At 42.9% G+C, this 21623-nt stretch overlaps 1 protein-coding gene across 1 annotated transcript in view; it reads right to left on the bottom strand.

The window, feature by feature from the left end:
• Nucleotides 1-18058, bottom strand: part of SDC2 (syndecan 2) — a 103841-nt gene extending 85783 nt beyond the window's left edge. The window contains exon 1 of the mRNA XM_040494065.1: nt 17490-18058. Coding sequence (XP_040349999.1) covers nt 17490-17549 — 60 coding nt within the window. The 5' untranslated portion in view covers nt 17550-18058. The remainder of the gene's footprint in view (nt 1-17489) is intronic.
• Nucleotides 18059-21623: the final 3565 nt, after the last annotated feature.

Genomic DNA, 21623 nt, shown 5'->3' with positions numbered 1-21623 from the left:
TTTTTTTTTTTTTTTTTTTTTTTTTTTTTTTTTTTGAGAAAGAAAGAACAAGCAGGGAAGGGGCAGAGAGAAGAGGGGGACAAGGATCCGAAGCAGGCTCCGCGCTGACAGCAGGGAGCCCAATGCGGGGCTTAAACTCAGGAACCATGACATCATGACCTGAGCCGAAGCCAGATGCTCAACCAACTAAGCCACCCAGGCACCCCCAGAAAATCTTTTTACTCCTGTTTTTGAAATTTCCAGTAAAATAAAAACTGAACCTCTTGCACTTCTAGAGTACTAAAAGAAAGTAATTTTATATTAAATAGACTAATTCTTCTGAATGAATACTAAACACATCTGCAAATAGTTTATGGTATGGAATTTGTTTGAATCTTCCAGGTTCTCTGCCTCTATTATACCTCAAGGCACAAAACAACAAAAACAGCCTGGTAAAGACTCACAAGAGTAGTTAATGCCCAAGGAGAGAAACAGCAAACACCAGGAGGCAACTCACAAATGTTCTCTTAATATTTATTAAACCAACAATAGTGTTTTGGGTAAATCATATTAATGTAATACACAAAGTTCTGGGCAAATGAAATTTTTAATTCATTTACATCAAATGTGCCTGCAGTCCACATTTTTATTAAAAGGACAATAAGCATTCAGTTGAGAAGCTTGGAAATAGCATGTTATTTTGAATATCATGTATTATTTTTCTATCATTTAAGACTGTTAAAACTTTTTTCAAAAAACATCACACGGTAAGCTTTTAGAAAGCTCTGGTTGCAGGAGTATAATTCAACCATTTATATAATTTCTTCTAAAGGTTGTGGAAAAGGTATGCAGTCATGGAAATCACCTCAAATCCTCTCTGTAATGAGTAAGATACATACATATATATATATATATATACACACACATATATATAGCATATATATGTATATAATATACACACATATATATATTTTTGAAGGAAACAAAATCTTGCAAATGAGAGGGTAAACACAGCAATTCATCCTTTGTGTAGCACTCACCATTGTTTGATGTGCTAAAGGCCTCTATTTATACAATCTTTAGCAGTTAAAGATGCAAACCACTTCACTGAAAACATTTTAAAAGAAAAGCACTTACCAATCTGCCAAAGATAAACAGATTTATCTTTTCCTTTATTCACATTCCTGGACTTCCCCCATTACCTGAGCCACAATGTTTCTTTTGATTTCTTCATGCCAATCTGCGTTGGGATTTTTGCTGCTAGCACCTGCAAGCGTCTTAACTGCCATCACTCCCTTGATGACGGCTTACGGGCTGTTGTTACACCCGAGGGTCCCAGGTCCTTTTAGCAATAGCTACCATGCCAACTGTCTCCCCCGGATTGATGCCAGCTTCCCTGAGTCAACACCAGGCAGAAGCCAAACAAAGCTGCTGTGCTGCCTACCTCACAAAACTTGTAAATGAAGGGCATTCTAGAACCGGCTTCTAGGAAGAAAACTCACTATTTCTATATTGTTTTCACCAACTTTAATGTGCTTATGAGTCGCCGGAAGCCTTGTTAAAATGCAAATTACAGTTCAGTAGTCTCAGGTGGGGTTGAGATTCTGTATTTCTAACAAGCTCCCAGGTGATATTCATGCTGGTCTGGTGTCCACATTTTGAGTAGCGAGGCCCTAATGCAGCGGCCCGCAAGCATGGCTGCACATTAGAATCACCAAGGCAGCTCAGAAAAAAAAAGACAAAAACAAAACGCTGATATCCGGGCCCCACAAGCAGGGGCTCTCATTCAATAGTGTCTGGGACAGCAGGGGTGGGAACCACTCTCAGTAGCTCTCAATCTCTAGTAGCATGCAACAGAATCACCCGGTGGGCTTTTTAAAGCAGAGTCCTACTCTCAGATTTCTGACTCAGTCGGTCTGGAGTCAGGCCCTGAAGCTGCATTTCTAACAAGTTCCTAGGTGATGCAGATACTGCTGACCTGTCCACACTTAGAGAACTGACCTAATGCCTGGGTTAATGACTCTCCCGATAGACTCCAAGTTCCACTGAGGACAAACACTTCTTTAATTTTTTTTAATGTCTATTTGTGAGAGAGACAGAGAAAGAGAGAGAAAAGCGTGAGCTGGCGAGGGACAGAGAGAGAGGGAGACCCAGAATCTGAAGCAGGCTCCAGGCTTTGAACTGTCAGCACAGAACCGCACGCAGGGCTTGAACCCACAAACCATGAGCTCATAACCTGAGCTTAACTGACTAAGCCACCCAGGCGCCCCATGAGAACAAACACTTCTATGTACAAATTGTATTATATCAGCGCTCTGCAACATCTATGTGTCAGGGACACACTAAGGTTCGGGGGGGTAGAATTCACATTTCCACTCCCTTAATTTCTAAGATTAGTCTACATGTACGCTTCATACTTTGGAAAGACATTTACACCGATTGTCCCCCCCCCCAAAAAAAACCCAGCAATGTTGAATTTCATTCTAGATATTACAGACTTACTAGGTTTAAAAGCATATGAATCCTAGCAAATGGTTTATTTTAACAGCTTGCTCAGAATAATCCTCCTTCCAACTCCATTGTGGGACAGATACATGTTGAGTGGCAGTTTCTAAAGGGTGAGCACTTTAATGTTATCCTGCAGAGCAATTTTTAAAAGCTTTGAAAACTCGAATTCTTAAACAAGGTTTTTTTTTTCCCTGAGTCAATTAAAGATAGCCCCCTTTATTCAAGGGATGGAAAACTGTGTTTCAGAATTGAGTGAGGGCAAACATGTTCCCAAATTAGATATCTGAACAAAGTAAACTATGAATAGATTAGATAATGGGCCGCTGCTTTTTTACTGAAGCAAGAACTAAAGACAACTCAAACGTCTTATTCACAGGATAGCCAAAAGCACTCGCTCTTCCCTACTTCAACCCCGGAAACAGTAGAGTTCCATGGAACTAATTCAACTTGAACGAGGTCCAAGTAGCTGAGCTGAAGTAATAAAGTATAAACTGAAGAAAAGGACCATCATTAAGACACGTGTGTGGGGCTTATACATGATCAGTAACTTCAGACAAGTTCTAGGACACATTCCCAATCAGGAAAACACAATCTCTCTGTTCAAAGCATGAACTCAGGCAAATCTAATAAGCTGACCAAACATGCTTTTCTGCAACCAGGCCAGGAGGACAAGCATCCTTTGTTCCACTAAGGAAAGTTTTTGAAAGGAAAGGGAAATGTTTCCTTTTTTTAAAGACATCCTCAGAAAGACTTAATTTATACGTATATAATCTTCTGTGTAAAGGGCACGTATCATAATCTACCAACATAAACTATCAGAAAAGTATGAGCCAACAGAAAAAGATGTTGAAGAGAAGAGTAGAAAAGGAAGAATCCCAAAGGGAGCAAGCATATCCTCTTGTATACAGCTTTGGACTGTGACGGGCAGCAGGGCAGTCCTGGGAAGCCACTGCAATCCATGGGGCTTGGTCACAAGCAATAGGAAACATGGTTTAAGAGGACAAAATCTTGGGGTGCCTGGGTGGCTCAGTTGGTGAAGCATCTGAACCCGGCTCAGGGCATGATCTCACAGTTCGTGGGTTGGAGCCCCACATCGGGCTCTGAGCTAACAGCAAGGAGCCTGCTTGGGATTCTCTCTCTCCCTCTCTCTCTGCCCTGCCCCCACTCATGCTTTCCTTCTCTCTCTCTCACTCTCTCTCAAAATAAATAAACTTAAGAAGAAGAAGAAGACAAAATCTTACCTGCTAGATTTGCCTCTAAGCTGGAGGAGTCCATGAAGGCACCCAGAGCAGTAGTTCTCAAACCTTCTGGAAGCTAGAATCACCTGGTGAGCTTTTACAGCCAGCTGGGCCCCACCCCCCACGGACTCTGATGTCCCAGGTGGGGCCCAGGCATACAGAGCTTTCCAGAGTTCCTCAGATGAGTTTAATGAGCAGGAAGGGGTGAGAGTCAGTGATCTAGAACATGCCCCTCACTCTCCAGAGCTAAGAGCTAGAGAGGCTAAAATACCTTTTCTTTTCACCAAAACACAATAGCCACATTGAGAAAAGAAAAAAGAAAGAAATCAGCCTATTCTTTCTTTCCCATCTGGTCCATGGCACCATCATTTTTCTCAGTCTCAGGTTCAAAACCTCCGAAGAGGATCCTCTCTTCTTTGATCAGCACATCTAATCAGCCATCCATTTCAATCAGCATCAACAGAGACCAGTGCTGACTCCACAGCGGGCCCGCTTCTAAATGCTTGACATGCAAGAACTCACTAATCCTCACAGCATCACCATGAGGTGGCTACTGTGACTAATCTCCTTTTTACAGATGAGAAAACTGAGGCAGAGAGAGACTAAGTAATCTGCCCAAGGTCACACAGCCAGACACTGGCAGAGCTGAGAATTTAAAGAGACCCTGTGAATTCTACTCCTTAGTTCCCCCGTTACCAGACACAAGCTTATGGAGAGAAGCCATCAAAGCAATAAGCTCCACGTTGGTAAAGAAATCAGAATATGGGTGGGGCACCTGGGTGGCTCAGTCAGTTAAGTGTTCAACTCGTGGTTTCAGCTCATGTCAGGATCTCACCGTTTGTGGGTTTGATGGGTTCGAGCCCCACGTGGGGCTCAGTGCTACTGGTATAGAGCCTGCTTGGGATTCTCTCTCTGCCCCTCCCCTGGTGACTCTCTCAAAATAAATAAATAAACTTAAAAAAAAAAAAAAGGAATATGGGTGATCTAGGGTATTTGGACAACCAATGCAAATGAAGTGTGACACTTCATTTTTCTGAGCCACACCTGTTAAACCGTATTAAAAACTGGTTATACATTTAAGTACTTTCACTGCTTTCTTGAAAGATAATAGTATCATGTCAGGGCTATTTAAAGCTAAAAAAAAAAAAAAAAAAAGCCCCCAAAACACGAGGATCTAACTTCTGCTAGGCCACATAAAATGCAGTCGTGGCAAACACCGCCTGGCAGTTGTGAGACAATTACAGACAAGAATGGAAAGTGTCTATCATGGCTCTAAGTACATAGTAGGACGTCTGTGTAGTAATTTTCAATGTTAGTGTCCTTTAATAAAATTCATTTCTTAAAAATACCACCCCACAGACTAATTTTCTGAAAAACTATGAGGCAAATATATTTATGTTATTACGCTAAGATTTACCAAAAATGTTTTCAAGAGAAAAATGTTGGGAGAAAAGATGACCCTACGCCCAACACCAGCAAAAGGAACTGAGCAAAAAAGTACCTCTACCTGGATCAGAAGTGCCTCAGCCTCTCTTTTCCAGGAAAGCACTGACATATTTTTAGTATAAAAATCTAAGGAACGCTCTTCTTCCCTCAACCTACCATAGCAGCTTTTTTTAATCCCATAAAATGTGGTATTAATTCATGAGTACTTTGCTTCTAGTTTTGATTCCTATCTCCAAGAAACTTTCATCTCCTTTTCTGTCTACAAGTCTCCACAATCTTCCTAGGATTTACGTCAGCCCCTGGTATCTCCAAATCCTAGTGCTTTCTGTTCTCCTCCCTGAATTAGCCAAAATGTTTGTGGATAATAATCGAGTCCACCAGAGCACAAGTTTTGCTGCAAGTTAAAAAATTATCTAAACATCATTTTAAATTATTCATTTTGCACAGAACACATTAACCACACTGATTCAGAGCATATAACATATAATGTATGTTCCATTTGATATTGCATTTACGTACCAACCATGGTCCAGAAGTAAGTGTATTAGGTGCTAATCATTAATGTGCACAATGAAGGAGAAGAAAGAGCCAGAAAGGGAATGTTTTATGGTAAAAAAAAAAAAAAAAAATACTAACAAATCAGATGGCCTAGGTCCAATATATAGCTCTACCACTAACTATATGATATTGGACAAATACTGATGGGTTTCCCTTTAAAAGTCAATTCCAGCTCTAAATCCATTGTTACATAATGAAAAGGCAGAGTCCAAAAGAATAAAATAAAAATCATCCTGACACTTTTACACCTCTTTCATTCATCAGTTAAGACGATTTGATCTTAGCCAAACACATAAGGTCCAGTTCTCACCTGTCAGAGCCCCAAGTTCATAGAGTATGGAAAATTAGACTATATGAAACGTAAGGTTTCTTTCCCCTTGGATACAAACACCAAGAAATTATTCAGGTTCTAAACAATTTCTTAATCTTTGTGTCTTTCATACATCTTAATACCCAGATGTCTTTCCTCAGAGAACAGATGGGGAAAGAGAAAAAAATCTGAACATCAAATGTCTTCAGGTCATGAATAGAATTATTTTTCTCCAACACATCATGCCACTTCAAAGAAGGTTTTGTTTTTGCTTTTCTGGGAAAGCAGTGACTTCTCTTCTACAAGGGGTTCTTCTTATCCCTCTCAATTGTAGATATAGTTCTTTGGCAGTTTTGATTGCTAGGTATGTCTAACTAGATTCAGACTGATACATATAATGCACATGTTATCTATGGGCCCAATACATCTTCAATTCCCCTAAATAATCAAAAGGTAGATGATAGTTGCTTAAAGGTAGGTATCATGTCGTAATTTCTTTTTTTACCTTGCAAGACCAGCAAAGAGCTTTGCTCTTGGTCAATGTGCCAAGATGATTTAAGTCTTAACTGATTGACTTACCAAACATAAAACTTCATTCAATAACCAATCAGAACCATTACAAAATCTAATCAAATCTAATACAGTTTCCTCCCACTATCCAAAAGCAGAGAGTTCCCATGAAACCTTTCGTAAGCCAAAGTGGCAGAAAGCGAAGAAGCAATTACCAGTAATTTATACGGGAAAACCTTTGAGCATTCCCAGACCCAAAAAATAACCTCCCTTAGGCTTTTCTGGTATCTTAGGACACATCTTGCTAATGGATACACAAAATGAATCAAGGTAAAGCACAGATGCTCACACAGTTCAAAGCTGCAGTGGTTTGATGCGAAGATGCTGTGTGTAGTTCCACAGGAAGGAGACTGGCAGTGCCCCTCTTGATGCTTAGGGTACATGCCACCTCCATAATGGCTCACCACAAAACAAACGCTCAACGTATTTTCACTTCTTGCCTTGTTTTGTAAAAGCGAAAATTCTCTTCAGATTTCTTTCAGTTAGTGAAAACAGGTACTAAGATAGGTCTTACATAAAAATGCAATAGCCTAATGTGAACTTTCAAAAGGCAGGGGGATGCCCAAATTATGAAATAAAAATACTCACCACTCTTATCTAAATGAGTTCAAAGTGGGGCAGAAATAAAATTAAGATTTTAATTCATTAGCAAACCTAACAGATAAATCAGGGTTTACAGCATAAGATTCCAATACTGACCTTCTGTAAGCATTTACAATGGTAATCCCAAGTACTATGTCAGGTTTTATGAAGCTTTCATGAAGTCTTAACTAAATTTTCAACTTATATGCAAGTCTGTTTTGAGCTTTAGCTGAATGTAACTGAGGAAACAGATGATGGCAGAAAAGAAAGTATAATTCGGCATCACACCCTGCCTGGTAAAAAATAAACTGGTCATAAATTTGTGAAAATACATGGCCCTTGGTGTCAGGGGTCAAAATGCAAGTGAGAAACAAAAAAAAACATATGCATACATATTTATGCACGTAGAATGTATTCCAGAATCACAAAATTTAAAGCTAGAAGGAAAGAGAATCAAATGTGCTTAAAGCACGTTAGAAGTTTTCAGTCATTATTGAAGCTAATCTTCAAAATAACCAAAAAGCAAAATATTATAATTCTCGGTCTTACACTGAAAACACAAGGTCAGAAATGATAAGAAATTTCCTCGAGGTCACGTGGATTTCAAGTGGTAATACCGAAAACCAAACCCCAATACACTGGATTCCAAAACCCTGAAGACCATCTCCTGTGTCATCTTAATTTGGGAGAGCACAAAACTGAAACTCGGCAAAGCCAGAACTACAAGTTCATATGGATTAGAATCTACATATGTTATGACCCCATACTTCATTGCACTGTCACACACCTGTCACCCAGGCAACTAGACACTGTTGCCTCACGACTCAGTAAACAGTGATCTTTCGGTTGCTAAACATGTCAAGTGAATCGGAGCCATCAGCACAGATGTACTAACCCTAAATAGTAAACCTTCAGTTAACCAGAAATTAGAGACCCTTGTATTAACATTTTTACAATCTTTTCTCAGATGTTTCCTGCATCTATTGAGATGATTATATTGTTATCTCCCTTCAACTGTTGACTGCATTGCTTTTCTGATGTTGAAGCCTTCCTTGGATAAACTCTATTTGGCTCCATCAGTTTTTTAGTAAGCTGCCATTTTCAGTTTGATAATGTTATACGTAAATTTTTGGCATCATAAGTGAAGCTGGCCTGTAGATTTGTTTCCTATGCCCTCCCTGTCTGATTTTGACATACAGTAATGCTAACCTGATAAAATGAAGAAGAACAGCCTCTATCATTCTGGAAGCCCTATAACAACAATTATTATCTACTCCTTCAAGGATCGGCAGAACGTACTTGTAAAACTCTCTGCATCTGGCGCCATTTTTTTAAATTGATTTTTTTTGTTGAGATAATTACAGATTCACATGCAGTTGTAAGAAATAATACAAAGAAATCTCTTCTACTCTTTATCCAGTTTCCGCCAATGGTAACATTTCATAAAACTATCATGACTATCACAAGGATATTGACATTGACACAATCCACTAATCTTATTCAGAGTTCCTAAATTTCACTTGTACTCGTTTGTATCTGTGTGGATGCATATATTTAGTTCTGTGCATTTTATCACATGTACAGATCTATGCATACACATATAAATTTATTTAATATAACCTTAGTGTCACTATATATAGCTTTTTATCAGACTTTTTGTCTATTATAAACAGTTTCCAAGTTATAAACATTCTTCAAACATATTTTTAATGGCTGTATATTTAATGTATAATTTAGACTCTTATTTAACTAATCTATTATTATACACACAAGTTGTTTCCATTTTTTAACTATTATTAATAAATCTTCAATAAACACATTTTACCCAGCTATGACTATTTCCTTTGGATAGATTTGAAAAGGTAAAATTACTGGAAAAAATGGGCATTCACATCTTAACACTCACAGCTTCATCTAGTTCCTGCAAAGACCCTTTCAGAAATAACTAATGACATATCCTCTCACATCACCCATGTTTAGAGAAAAGCTGAATCCAAACATATCTCCAATGTCTCAACATAGAGCTAGGCCTCCTCAAATCAGCAAAGAGAACCCCAGCTATGAAAGAGCAGGCTCGGGGCACCTAGATGGCTCAATCGGTTGATCATCCGACTTCAGCTCAGGTCACGATCTCGCGGTTCGTGCTTATGGCTCAGAGCCTGGAGCCTGCTTTGGATTCTGTGTCTCCCTGTCTCTCAGCCCCTCTACCACTCGCACACCGTCTCTGTCTCTTTCTCAAAAATAAATAAACATTAAAAAAAAAAAAGAAAAAAAAAGAGCAGGCTCAATCGTTCATCTCCTGGGCCACTCTCTGGGCTGCAGCTGATCAGATAAGCCCATGTAGTGTACAAAGCCCCCACTCTTTAAGCAGGCAGAAAACCATGAATCAGAAAAATAGTAACTAACACATGACATAAAACATGAACATGTGTTAAAAGCTCCTACATATTCTGTCTCGCATAACCCTAAAAATCTTGTTTAGAATATTCCATTTTATAGAGGAGAAAACTGAGCACAGAGTGGTTAAGAAAACTGTCTCAAGTTACACAGTGAAGGGGATTCAAACCCAGGCAAGTCTGACGTCCAATGACCAGGCTCTGAGCCAGTCTACCATACTGCCTGCTAATTTAGATTCTTGTTTGTGGTGACCACAGCACTTACACTGGGTTCCAGTGCTACAGAGAGGAGCTGAGGGGAAGGCAACAGTTAAGGTCCCCCCTCTAGAAATGGGCATCTAGGCCAGAAACCAAATGAGATGCCTGAGACCCGTCAGTGACTTATGCCTTAAAAAGCCCTCTAAGGGGTGCCTGAGTGGCTCACTAGGTTGAGCGTCCAACTTTGGCTCAGGTCATGATCTCATGGTTCATGGGTTCAAGCCCTGCACTGGGCTCTGTGCTGACAGCTCAGAGCCTGGTGCCTGCTTCAGATTCTGTGTCTCTTTCTCTCTCTGCCCCTCCCCTGCTCATGCTCTGTCTCTCTCTCAAAAATTAACATTAAAAAAGATTTTTTTAAAAAGCCCTCTAAATTAGGGGCACCTGGGTGTGTCAGTTGGGGTGCTTGGGTGGCTCAACTGGCTAAGTGTCAACTATGGATTTTGGCTCAAGTCATGATCTCATGGTTCATGAGTTCGAGCCCCATGTCAGGAGGCTTTGGAATATCTGTCTCTCTACCCCTCCCCCACTCACAGGCTCTTGTTCTCTCTCAAAATAAATAAATAAAAGAAAAAAAGCCCCCAAATTATATCAACAAGTTATGTTTTCTTCTGTCGAGACTGAAAGTGAATTCCATCACATCAACTTCATGCTACACTGGCTTGTATCAGAAAATATGAGAAAACACTAGATCATGAACATTCAGAGCAACGTATATAATCCCAGTACATGATGAACACTCCATTCAAGTTAACTGATCACCATCAGCTCTTGGAAATGACTTACCCTTCAGTAATGTGAATGAATTCCTTGTTTCAGTAATAAAATAGTAAGTATTTGGCAGGAGCTTAATAATTACTTATTGATTAAGTTAATCTTAACGTTTCTCCAATCTTACCCGGAAGCATATAGAAAAACTAAATGCTAAAGACAGAAAATTCTTCTAGTTCACTCCATCATTTTATACACAGGGAAGCTGAGGTCCCACAGGGATTAAGATAATGAACTGCATGTATGCAAAACCTCACTTTTGCCCTAAATGTTGTACATTTATTTCTGCTGTCTTTATATTTAATAATATACCACACAAAACTAATATTTGACTTTTACTCTTTCTTGGTAAGAACTAGAAAAAAATAATCTTCCCTTAAGATTAAGAGTATCTCATTCCATGTGTCATCTTATCATGAGACTAAACTCTATTAATTGCACATACTCCTTAAATACCAGTACTATTTGTATTTAATATACCTGTATAATCATCAAAGAAAATAAACATCCAAATGCTTTGTAAAGGGCACACTTTCTGCATCTTTGTGACATTTTCGACAAAATGAATTGAACAGCAGAGGAAAAAAATGTAAAAACGTGTCTTGTCTTTAACAACATTTTCCATAGCTTGAAGTCCAAGACCAGGAGCTGGCTCTCACATCACTGAGTGCATACCAGTTGGCCTCTCTCTGCTGATATGAAATTCAAATAGGAAATCTCCAAAGACTTCAAGGTTTCTCCCCTTCTCCCAGTCCTACCAATTCTTTGAGATAATCAAGAAAAACATTCACAATTCTATTTCAACAGCGTTCTTTGCTATTCAGAGGCAGTCACCCCTCCAGCCTTGTTGCTAAAACTAATGCGGCCCCAGAAACAGACTTGTCAAAACACAGTGAGATTTTTTAATAGTAGGAACCGAAACTCAAATTGCTAAAAGGAGAAATTTCATGCATTTCTACTCTCAAAAAATACTCTCTTTCTCCACTGCCCCCACCCCCACTGCCCAACATTCCCTCACCAGCCCTGCTACCTCCTTTCAGATGACCAGCTTCACTGCAGCATGCAATACAGACATGACTCTCTCCTTCCAGTCTGCTAGAATCTCAATGGAACCAAACAGGAGGAAGCATGGATGTACACCAATGACTGCAGGACTTGACCTCGTCTTGTTTACTCTTCATGCCAACACTGCAATGTTGATGAAACTGAGGTCTAGTGAGTCAAAACTGGCAAACTAGCCCAGGTACACCCATGGGTTGGTGGATTCAGTTGATCCCAGACACACTGCTTTCAGTGGCCAGGGCAAACTGAGCTTCAGCAGAAATGATGGATCCCGACTGCCCTTGCCACGGGCACCTGCATTTAAGTATGGATCATTAACAGTTATTTACCAAGCTCAGCACTGAGCAGGGGTGAAATGTGTGAAAAGAGGGCCCTCCCCTTATATGGCATCAATCTCAATGGAAGAGAAAATTCACCTCTTAGAATGTCAGAGGGCTTAAGAACATCTTATACAGCTCCCACATTTCATAGACAAGAAAACAGAGGCCAAGAAAGGAAGAAAAAAACCACTTAGTACTTTCTGTGCCTCAACCACCATTCCTATGCACCCTCATTTTATGCCCACAATAATCATGTCATAAAGGCATTCAGGTCCAAATTATACACATGTACATATGTATTTTTTCAAGTGACTTGGAGTTGTAGCATCTTGTCCAAGTACTATAGTAAGTGGCAAAGTACCAGCATGTGAACCCAGCTTGTCTGCCTCCCATGCCAAAGCCCTTCGTGTTTACAGTGGTTCCCAAGGTCACACAGCTATATACTGCCAGGAGCCCACCAACCAACACAGAATGGCATATAAGAAGGGGAAAAGTATGTGACCCAGACCAGTGGTTCCCAAATGTGGCTGATTCGTTAAAATCATCTGAGATGCTTCATAAAAATACCCCACCCCCTTTCAGGCTACTGATCATGTAAGTCTGAGATGAAGCCCTGAAATCTGTATTTTTACATGCTTCCAACGATTCTCATCATTAGCCTGCTGTATCGTTTACAGAAAGATAAAAACAAGAGCTCAAACATGAAAGGCCATCTGGGGCTTGGGTCTGAATCAACAGAATGTTAAAGGAGAAACACTAAAGAGGTGGCTGTGTCCCAAGAGTGTTCATGACAGTGAGGCCAGCGGGCAGGTGCTGGGAGACATGATGGGAGTGATCAAGGGGGAAGAAATAGGAAAGAGCAATATTATGAGCATCTTCTAAACCTGGCAGAGATATTTAGTTAGATTCCATGCCATGATAACAAGGAAACACGGAGGTTTGAGGACCATGGGAACACCATCAGAATGGTACAGGATAAATCAAACAGCAGGTGAACATCTGGGCAGGAAGGACAGCTAAAAAGCTGCTGACATAAAGGCACAGGTCCCAAGAAAGACAAAACTAAAGAGGAAGCTACCTGGACCACTAGAATGTGAGCTCCAAGAACACAGAGGAGTTTGCCTGGTTTGTTCAGTGCTTTCTCTCGGGCATTCAGTAGGTGCTGAACAGTGTTTGTGGAATGACCACATAGGTGGATTTAACGTCCAACTGGACATGGACGTCAACAAAGTGGAATGAGTCAAGGATGTCTTCAAAATTCAAATCCAAAAGCCTAGAATGAAGATGATGGTACTGGCACAACTAAAAAAAAGTAAATAAGACTAGCTTATTTTCATCAAAGCCTCTTCCTCATTCCTTCCTGCTTTTTTGGGTTTGTTTGTTTGTTTTTTTTTCCTCTAAAAGTTTACTTTGGCTTCTGGGCCATGAAAGAATTAGGTGATTTTGAGATACTGGAGTGTACTGTTGATGGTGGCAGAAATGGCAAGTCTTCTTCCATGGTAAGAACGAAATGATGAGGGGCACCTGGGTGGCTCAATCAGTTAAGTCTCTGACTTTGGCTCAGGTCACGATCTCACTGTTCATTGAGTTCGAGCCCCACGTCGGGCTCTGTGCTGACAGCTCAGAGACTGGAGCCTGCTTCGGATTCTATGTCTCTCTCTCTCTCTCTCTCTCTCTGCCCCTCCCCTGCTCACACTCTGTCTCTGTGTCTCTCTCTCTCTCTCAAAAATAAATAAACATTAAACAAATTTTAATATAAAAAAAGAAGGAAATGATGAGCAAGATCATTTAGTTTGATTTTTGGCAGTGTTGAAAAGGGACTGTGTTGTGAGAATCTAAACCCAGATGACATTCCTCATACCACCTATTGGATCACTGCCAGCTGACAGGCCAAATAGCACAGTGGCTTGACCAGACTCCTTATAAACCTTAATGACAGAGCTGTCGGGATTCTGGGTGGCTGGATCAGCCTCAGGGCTTTGCCAACCTGAGGAGACTCCAGGCCACCTGTGGCTGACCAGGCAGGTCTCCCAGGGCTTCTGGAGACTTGGGAATTAGTCCTGCCCAGGAAAAAAACTAGGTAATCTTTTGAAATCCTCTCCAAACTAATGATTACTCAAGGTGCTATGTGAGTAATCATGTTACACAGCCCTTCAAAACTAGATGTATCAGGCCCCAGGAACAGGAATTGGAGAGCAAACTCTAATTCCTTTTAGGACAACCATCTTTCACAAGCCTGATCTTACAAGATCTTTCTCCAATGATGTCTACCTACTGCTAACACCCAACTAAAAGAGAAACAGAAATTCTATAAAATTCCCCAGCAAAAGTAATTTGTTTCATTACTAGAGCAGCCAAAATATATTTTTTTTATTTTTTTTTTTATTTTTTTTTCAATGTTTATTTATTTTTGGGACAGAGAGAGACAGAGCATGAACGGGGGAGGGGCAGAGAGAGAGGGAGACACAGAATCGGAAACAGGCTCCAGGCTCCGAGCCATCAGCCCAGAGCCTGACGCGGGGCTCGAACTCACGGACCGCGAGATCGTGACCTGGCTGAAGTCGGACGCTTAACCGACTGCGCCACCCAGGCGCTCCCAAAATATATTTTTTTAAAGAACTGAAAAAGGTTATATGGTTCCAATTCTATTTTTCTCTCTAATGCAAACTTTCCAAGGGCTGCCTTTTATAATGCACTGAGAGGTAACGCACGGGTCCAAATGTCTTGACAGTTTCTTTTAATTTACACACACTGAAACATGTGTATAAAACTCCACTAGTTCAAAACACTTCCTCTTCTTAAACATATTTCTAGTTCCAATTATGTGTTTATAGCAGTCTGCAATATATTATTTCTAAAGATAAACAGTCACATTAAAAAAAGAAATGGATAGAAAAACAGCAGCATATCACTACCGCCACACTCAGTCAGTCTTTCCCCTCACATGGTGTTCCCGCAGCGAAAGCCCTAACCTGCTGGTGCAAAGTATGAATGCATCACCACTGCTGTCTCCAGCATCCAGAAAGGAAGGGCCACAGTTTCTTCTCACAGATAGCTTTGAGCCTTCATTGCTAAGAACCTCTTCGCCCTCACCTTGCCTTGTGCTTAGTATAAAACTCAAGAATTCAATAACTGCAGACATTTTTCCTTTCCTCTTTACAAAGACAGACTTAAAGCTCGGAAGACCTCTAACTACTTCTAATTCCCAGGAAACTGCTGCAGTTTTCAAATTAAAATACGAGGTACTGGAAATAACGTGCTGTAATAGCTAATTGTGAAAAAATTAAGTCTATCAACTTCACCTACGTTCATGCCGCTATACATGAAACAGAAACTAAAAAGTAATTGATATGGACTAGTGGCCATCCTGGGCTTTGAAACAGCCTAACAAAGATTCTCTGCTAGAGTCTCCAAGTTGACATTTTAAAAATATCTAATCACCCTTCTGGATGGTAGTCCAATTACTGAAAAGAGTATCGACCACAGTGAAGGAGCTCACTGGGAAAGCATCTAATCCTGGTAGGAAATGAAAAATATTAGATCCACAAAGAGAGTTCAGGGGAAAGGTGTCACCAGGTAGGAAAACAGTTCAGCCACAAAGCTTCCTTAAGGAGCAATATCAGATTTATGCAAAAATCCAGAGAACCAGAAAATAGAGACATTCTTTCTGGAGAATCCCCAAACACTTCCTGGCAAATCCTAAACAGGATTTGACCAAAAGAAGGACTTCCTTACCCCTGTACAGCCTTTTAGGCAGGCTTCTCTTGAAAACCTTTAGAGGGAGTTCTCCCTTTGCCCTGTTTTGCAACGAGATGAGCAATAACGTTTTTTTTTTTTTCCCTGAAATAAACAGAGAATCTCTTCCTTTTTGTGTACAATGAGTCAAAGTTCATAACTGGCTGGGAGATTACCAGTCCCAACGGATTAGCCCATCATTTGCCAAAGAGAAATACTGATAAGGCTCGCAGTTCTGTTTTACAGCCCAAGCACCCAAATACTCATCTCTTCTGTGTACAGTGTACAATTCTACCTGCTTTTCTATCTCAAGTAACGTTTGGGGACCTTGCTGGCACACACAGCGGCTCCCACACTGATGGAAAACGCCCATCTGCTGCTCAGTGCCCAAGAGGTTTTCAACTCCTGAACTGCTGCTTCAACTCCAAAAAGAGGGAGAAGGGAGAGGGAAGTAACACTCCAAAGGCGAGGAGGAAAAATTCACAAAACCATCCCTGGACAAGTTACTAGGTGGCAAAAGGAGGAGGTATGGGGAGCTAAAAAAGGTCAGAAACAGCTGCACTCCGTCACCGAAGCCCCGGAACGCACTGAGGCTGCAGACAGTATCTGGGTGCTCAGGCTTCCACCTTAGCCTGGCAAAGCTCGGGGCGCCCAGGTAGGGGCCGCCACCGACCAGAAAAGCCCAGGAGGCAGATCCCTTTAGAGGGCGCTCATCGGGCGACGTAGGAAACAAACTCCAGCCCCAGAAACTCGACCCAAAGGAGGAGAATCCAAGTTCCCATTGCCGCGGCCGGAGGGAGGCTGGGTGCCCGCAGCCGACCCGGGCGGGAGAAGAAACTCCACCGGCCCTCGGAAGCACCCCTGCCAGAGCCCGCGAGGACAAGCGTGGCAGGCTGAAAGCCTCGGTCCCCGATGGCCAGGCGACCCGAGGCCGAGCTTGGTGTCACCCGCACCCGGCCAGGTCCGGCAAGCCGCACTCCAGTGTAATCCGTATTAAAATGTCCTCCTGCCCCTAAGGGCCCGCGGGGCCGCCCTCCGCCCCTCAAGGAGGAGGGGTCGCCGCAGGACTGGGATTCCAGAGCCCCGGGCCCCAGCATTTTCCGGGGGCCTCAGCGGGGGGGTAGCCTTTCCACGAAGTGTCTGCTACCTGGCCCCAGCCACAGAGAACATCAAACAAAAGAACTTCTGCAACTTTCCTCCCTGGACACTCTCAGGTTTCTTAAATCGGAACCCCACCTCCCCAGAATTTGCATTCAACTGAGTAGGAAAGCTAAGCTAGCGTGGGGGGTGATGTGTGGAGGAGAGGACCCCAAAGTTTCCAGGTTGTCCCTGGGTCTCGCCCAGCGCGCGGAGGGGACGGGTTCCCTCGCCAGCCCTCCGACTGTTCTGCGCCCCCCCCCCCTTTCCCTAGGTCCTTCTCGGGCCAGGCAGCAAGACCCCTCGAGGGCGAAGTTGCCAGTGACTCCACGGGCCTCTGCGGTTAGACAAAACTGAGATTCTCGCACCCTCATCCCCGGGGACCTCGCGGCAACTCCGGCGAGCAGCGCTTTTCTGCGGGAAGGGAAGGCAAGGGGGAAAGTGGTGGAGGAGCGAGCGCATTTGTCCCAGTAGATCCCCGGGGACCAAGCGCCAGGTCCGGGTGGGGAGCGGGGATAGGGATCCCCCAGGAGGCGCTGCCCGATTGCCCGCGGGCGCTGCGGACTCCCCGCGGCCCCGAACACCCGAAACGGCGCGCGCTTCCCCCTCCTGGCCCACTCACCGACTCCGCCGACACGCAGGCCACCAAGCCCAAGGTAAGCAAGATCCAAGCGCGCCGCATATTCCCCAGGGACCGGCTGCTCCCAGACGCCGCTTGCAACGAGGGCGAAACGAAGCCTACTGCCTAGCGCCCGGCGCAGCCGGTACAGAAGGATCCGGGGCAGAGCAGCCGCAACGACCGCGGCTTGGGCTCGGGGACTGGGGCTCCCGGCTCAGGGGCGCTAGCTGGCTCCTCCTGCGCCTGCTCTCGCCGCCCGCGGCTGCGCCCCGGGAATGCGGCGCTTTTCTCACTTGTTGGTTTCTACACTCCCGAAGCCGAGTTGTTGCTCCTGGGAGGCTGTTCTCTAGAGCTCTTCTTGCTCTGCTGCTGTTTTACTCCTCCGCGGACTCCTTCCCAGTGTCGCGGCTCAGTTGCTGGTTTTGAGGAATAAATTAGATGGCTTGGAATGTAGCTGCAGCTGAAGTTTGGGGGCAGAGCGGTCAGGGCGGGCGGTCCGCGCGGCTGGAGCTCCGGGAGTATCTGGAGAGAAGCGCGTCCGAGCGGGGCTAGTGGCTCAGCGGCTGCGCCCCTCCTCCTCTCCCGCCGCCGCCTCCCTCCCCCGATCCTCCTCCTCCTCCTCCTCCTCCACCACCTCCTCCTCCTCCTCCTCTGTTCCTCCTCCTCCCACTCCCTCCCTCCCTCCCTTGCCTGCTTCTCCCAGCTCCTCCGGGCGTCAGGGGGAGAGGAGGCGGCAATGTGACTCCCAGCTAAACCCGGGAGAAATTCCTACAGGATTACGCCTCGATTGGCAGCTTTGGGGACCAGTGGGCGCCGGTGGCTCCGCGCTGTGGCCGCTCTGGATGTGCTGGTCCGCAATCAGTGCTCCAGCGCTCCAATGCTCCTTCATTTTTCTCCTTCCTTCTCCTTTTTCCCTCTCTCCACCTTCATGCTCTTTTCTTCTCTATTTTCTTGTCCCCCGCCCCCTTTCACTTTTCTGGCAAGAGATCGGGGAAGCAATGAGAGACATATTTTAGCTTTTCTGCCTGCGAGAATTAGACCAGTAGAAAGAAACTGCTTTGGGAGTTGGAAAAACATACACAAACTTTACAGATGCCTTCAAGCAGTGTGAACTGCTCATAAATCACTAGTTCATGAAAATTGTATTTTAAAAGAGAAGACAATAAATGTAATAAATGTGTAGTAAGAGTATTCCTCACCCTTCCTTAACCGCCCTCTGCAAAAGAAAAAAAAAAAAGAGGAGTGACCCCTGTAAACTCAAAATGCAACACTTTCAAAGCTCATAATTTCATTAAGGACTTAAATACCAGTTCTGCCTCACACACAGTTTAAGCCCCTAAGTCATTTTATAGGCTTCATTTCAGCATTGAGGTGTTAACGTTAGGAAGCTACAAATAGGGCAATTTGACGAGAAATTGGATAGAGACACTGAATAACAACAGATTTAAGAGAACTTCAAAGAAAAGAGGGATAAAGTAATTTCTAGTCTGAAGAAAATAATGAGCATGTACTTCCTGAATAGAAGTAATTGAAATATTTTGTGATGAAAACGTTTTTTTCAAATCTGTGGCCATGGTATGTGTACTAGAGAACACGGCAAATACCTACCCTTCCAGTTTCTAACACTGCTTTTCTCTCTGACTTATGGAGTAAATGAATTGTGGAACCCATTCTCCTCGAATGCCCACTCCAGGAGACCGGGGACCTCTCTGTTTTTCACCACTGTATTCTCATTCCTGGTATGTAAAGACACACGATAAATATTTATTGAACAAATTTTGATCTAAAACCCAATCTATACTGCATAAGAATTGTCAGCTTTTAAGATACATAGATGTGGACACATAGATACGAGGCCATGGTAATTTTTGAATTTAGAATAAAATACAGTCATATTCTGAGAATTACAGTGTCTTAGTAACCTTTCACTGTAATAAATCTCAAAGAAAAAAACTTTAGAAAACTGGAGAGTTATAGCTCAAACTCAGAGGCATCCAGACCTTTGCTGCTGAGTGCCATCCACAAAGCTCCCCATGGGCAAATCTAGGGCATTGGCAGTCCAAAAGGTAATGTAGAGAAATACAAGAGTGGACAAAGGAGGGGGGGGGGGGAAAGAAAAAAATCAGGAGACTGGAAGTTGTATCATCAGATGCTTCTGATTCCATAGAAACTGAGCTGGCAACTATGGGGTCAATGTGGGTCCAGCTTAGTTTTTGGAAGAATGAGCTACAGCCATATTTTTAACATGGATTCCTTGTGGTTTGAAGAATTTCATGAAATGGGGGGAGAGGGACTTCTGAAAGGAGTTTACAAAGGAAAATAAGCAGTATGATGGAAATACAAAGAGCCACAAAATGTTACCTCTACCCCCAGAAGAGATCTAGCCTGCTCTCCAGTCTCACACCTCCTTTCTCCCCACTAGTTACAAACATCAAATAAATTAGAACTCTAATGAAAGGGGAAAATGCACTCATTTACTGGCTCTCTGAGTTATTGCTGTTTATTGGGGCATCTACCTAACAAGAAGCACAGTGGCTGCTCTCTGATTCAGCTTGGGCACACAGTGATAAAAATAAATAAGTACATGCATCTGTTCGAGGGACATATACACCTAAGCTCTTGGTGTTTACGGGAGTCTCAGTGATTTGTTTTTTATAAATGATCCTGAAGCGTTGAGAGCCTGTGTGGTAAGGGGAATGGTACACTTTTGAGAGCCACACAGTATCAGGTATTTGATAACAAATAAATATGCAAATCCTGTGTGCAAATGTATTAACAGGTCTGGCCAGAAGGATAATCTGGAGGCATAAAAGGCACTAATAGGAAAAGCACCTACCTAAGGGCTGAGTACAGAAAAGCTGCCTCATGCTGAGTGGGGGGTGATGGGAGGGGACAAGGGATGTCTGATGGTGTTAGGAACATGTCTAAACTTGGAAATGACGAATGTCCGTGTCTTAGTCTGTTTGGGCTGCTATAAGGAAAATATCATTGACATAAACAACAAACATTTATTTCTCACAGTTCTGGAAGCTGAGGAGTCCAAGATCAAGGCACTGGAAAATTCAGTGTCTGGTGAGAGCAGGCTTCTTGGTTCACAGATGGCTCTCTTTGCTGTGTTCTCACATGGTGGAAGGGGTGAGGGAGTTCTCTGGAGCATCTTTGATAAGAGCATGAGAGCCATCCAGGAAGGTACACTCTAATGACCTAATCGTTTCCCAAAGTCCTATCACCAAATACCATCACCTTGGAGATCAGGGGGTTGGGGGCTGGAGCCAGGACACAAACATTCAATCTATAGCAGCCTGTTTGTGTGTCTTGCTAACTGTAATTTTTTTTTAACTGAATAAAATTCAGTGGAATTTTGTGGCATATATCTAATACACTAAGCATAGCAAGTGGTTAAAGCCAAAGGCTTCTCCCTCGTGTATGTTTTCATGCCCTCCTTTCGAGGGCTGTGCTTTAAGAGGCACAGCAAATAAAATAGCAAAACCAATCACTTCCCAAATAGCTCACTGATTGCTGAAAGAATAAACAACCTACCTCAAGAATCTCACAAGAAAATATAGAAGATGGACAGAATATAAACATAGAGATGCAGGGGTGCCTGAGTGGCTCCGCCAGTTAAGTGTCAGACTTCAGCTCCAGTCATGACCTCAAGGTTCGTTGAGTTCAAGTTCCAAATGGGGAGCTCTGCTGTCAAAGCAGAGCCTGCTTTGGATCCTCTGTCCCCCTTTCTCTCTCTGGCCCTCCCCTGATCAGGAGTGTGCTCTCTGTCTCTGTCTCTATCTCTAAAAGAAATAAACATTTAAAAAAAATTTTTTTTAAGACAGCGATGCAGACATGTAAATAATGGGGGGAAGGGCACTGTGAATTAAAAGGAACAGAACACATGAGATGATAGAAATGAAAGCTACTAGAGACATATTTTTAACCTAAGCTGACACACTGGACCTTTGTCATTATGGTACCTAATGACATCACATTATCGCCATGGACAGGCAGGTGCTGTGGCCCAAGGTGAGCTGTCAGAGTAGGACACTGCAAAGGGAGAAAGATGCCACTTTGTTGTCTTTGGTTGTTTTTCACTTGCCATTGCCTGGAATTCACCGGGGTCTAGGTGAGAAATCTATTCAGTAA

Source organism: Herpailurus yagouaroundi, unplaced genomic scaffold (genome assembly GCF_014898765.1).
Source record: "Herpailurus yagouaroundi ecotype Mexico unplaced genomic scaffold, PumYag 186, whole genome shotgun sequence".
Taxonomy (NCBI): domain Eukaryota; kingdom Metazoa; phylum Chordata; class Mammalia; order Carnivora; family Felidae; genus Herpailurus; species Herpailurus yagouaroundi.
This window is presented reverse-complemented; position numbering and strand designations above follow the sequence as displayed.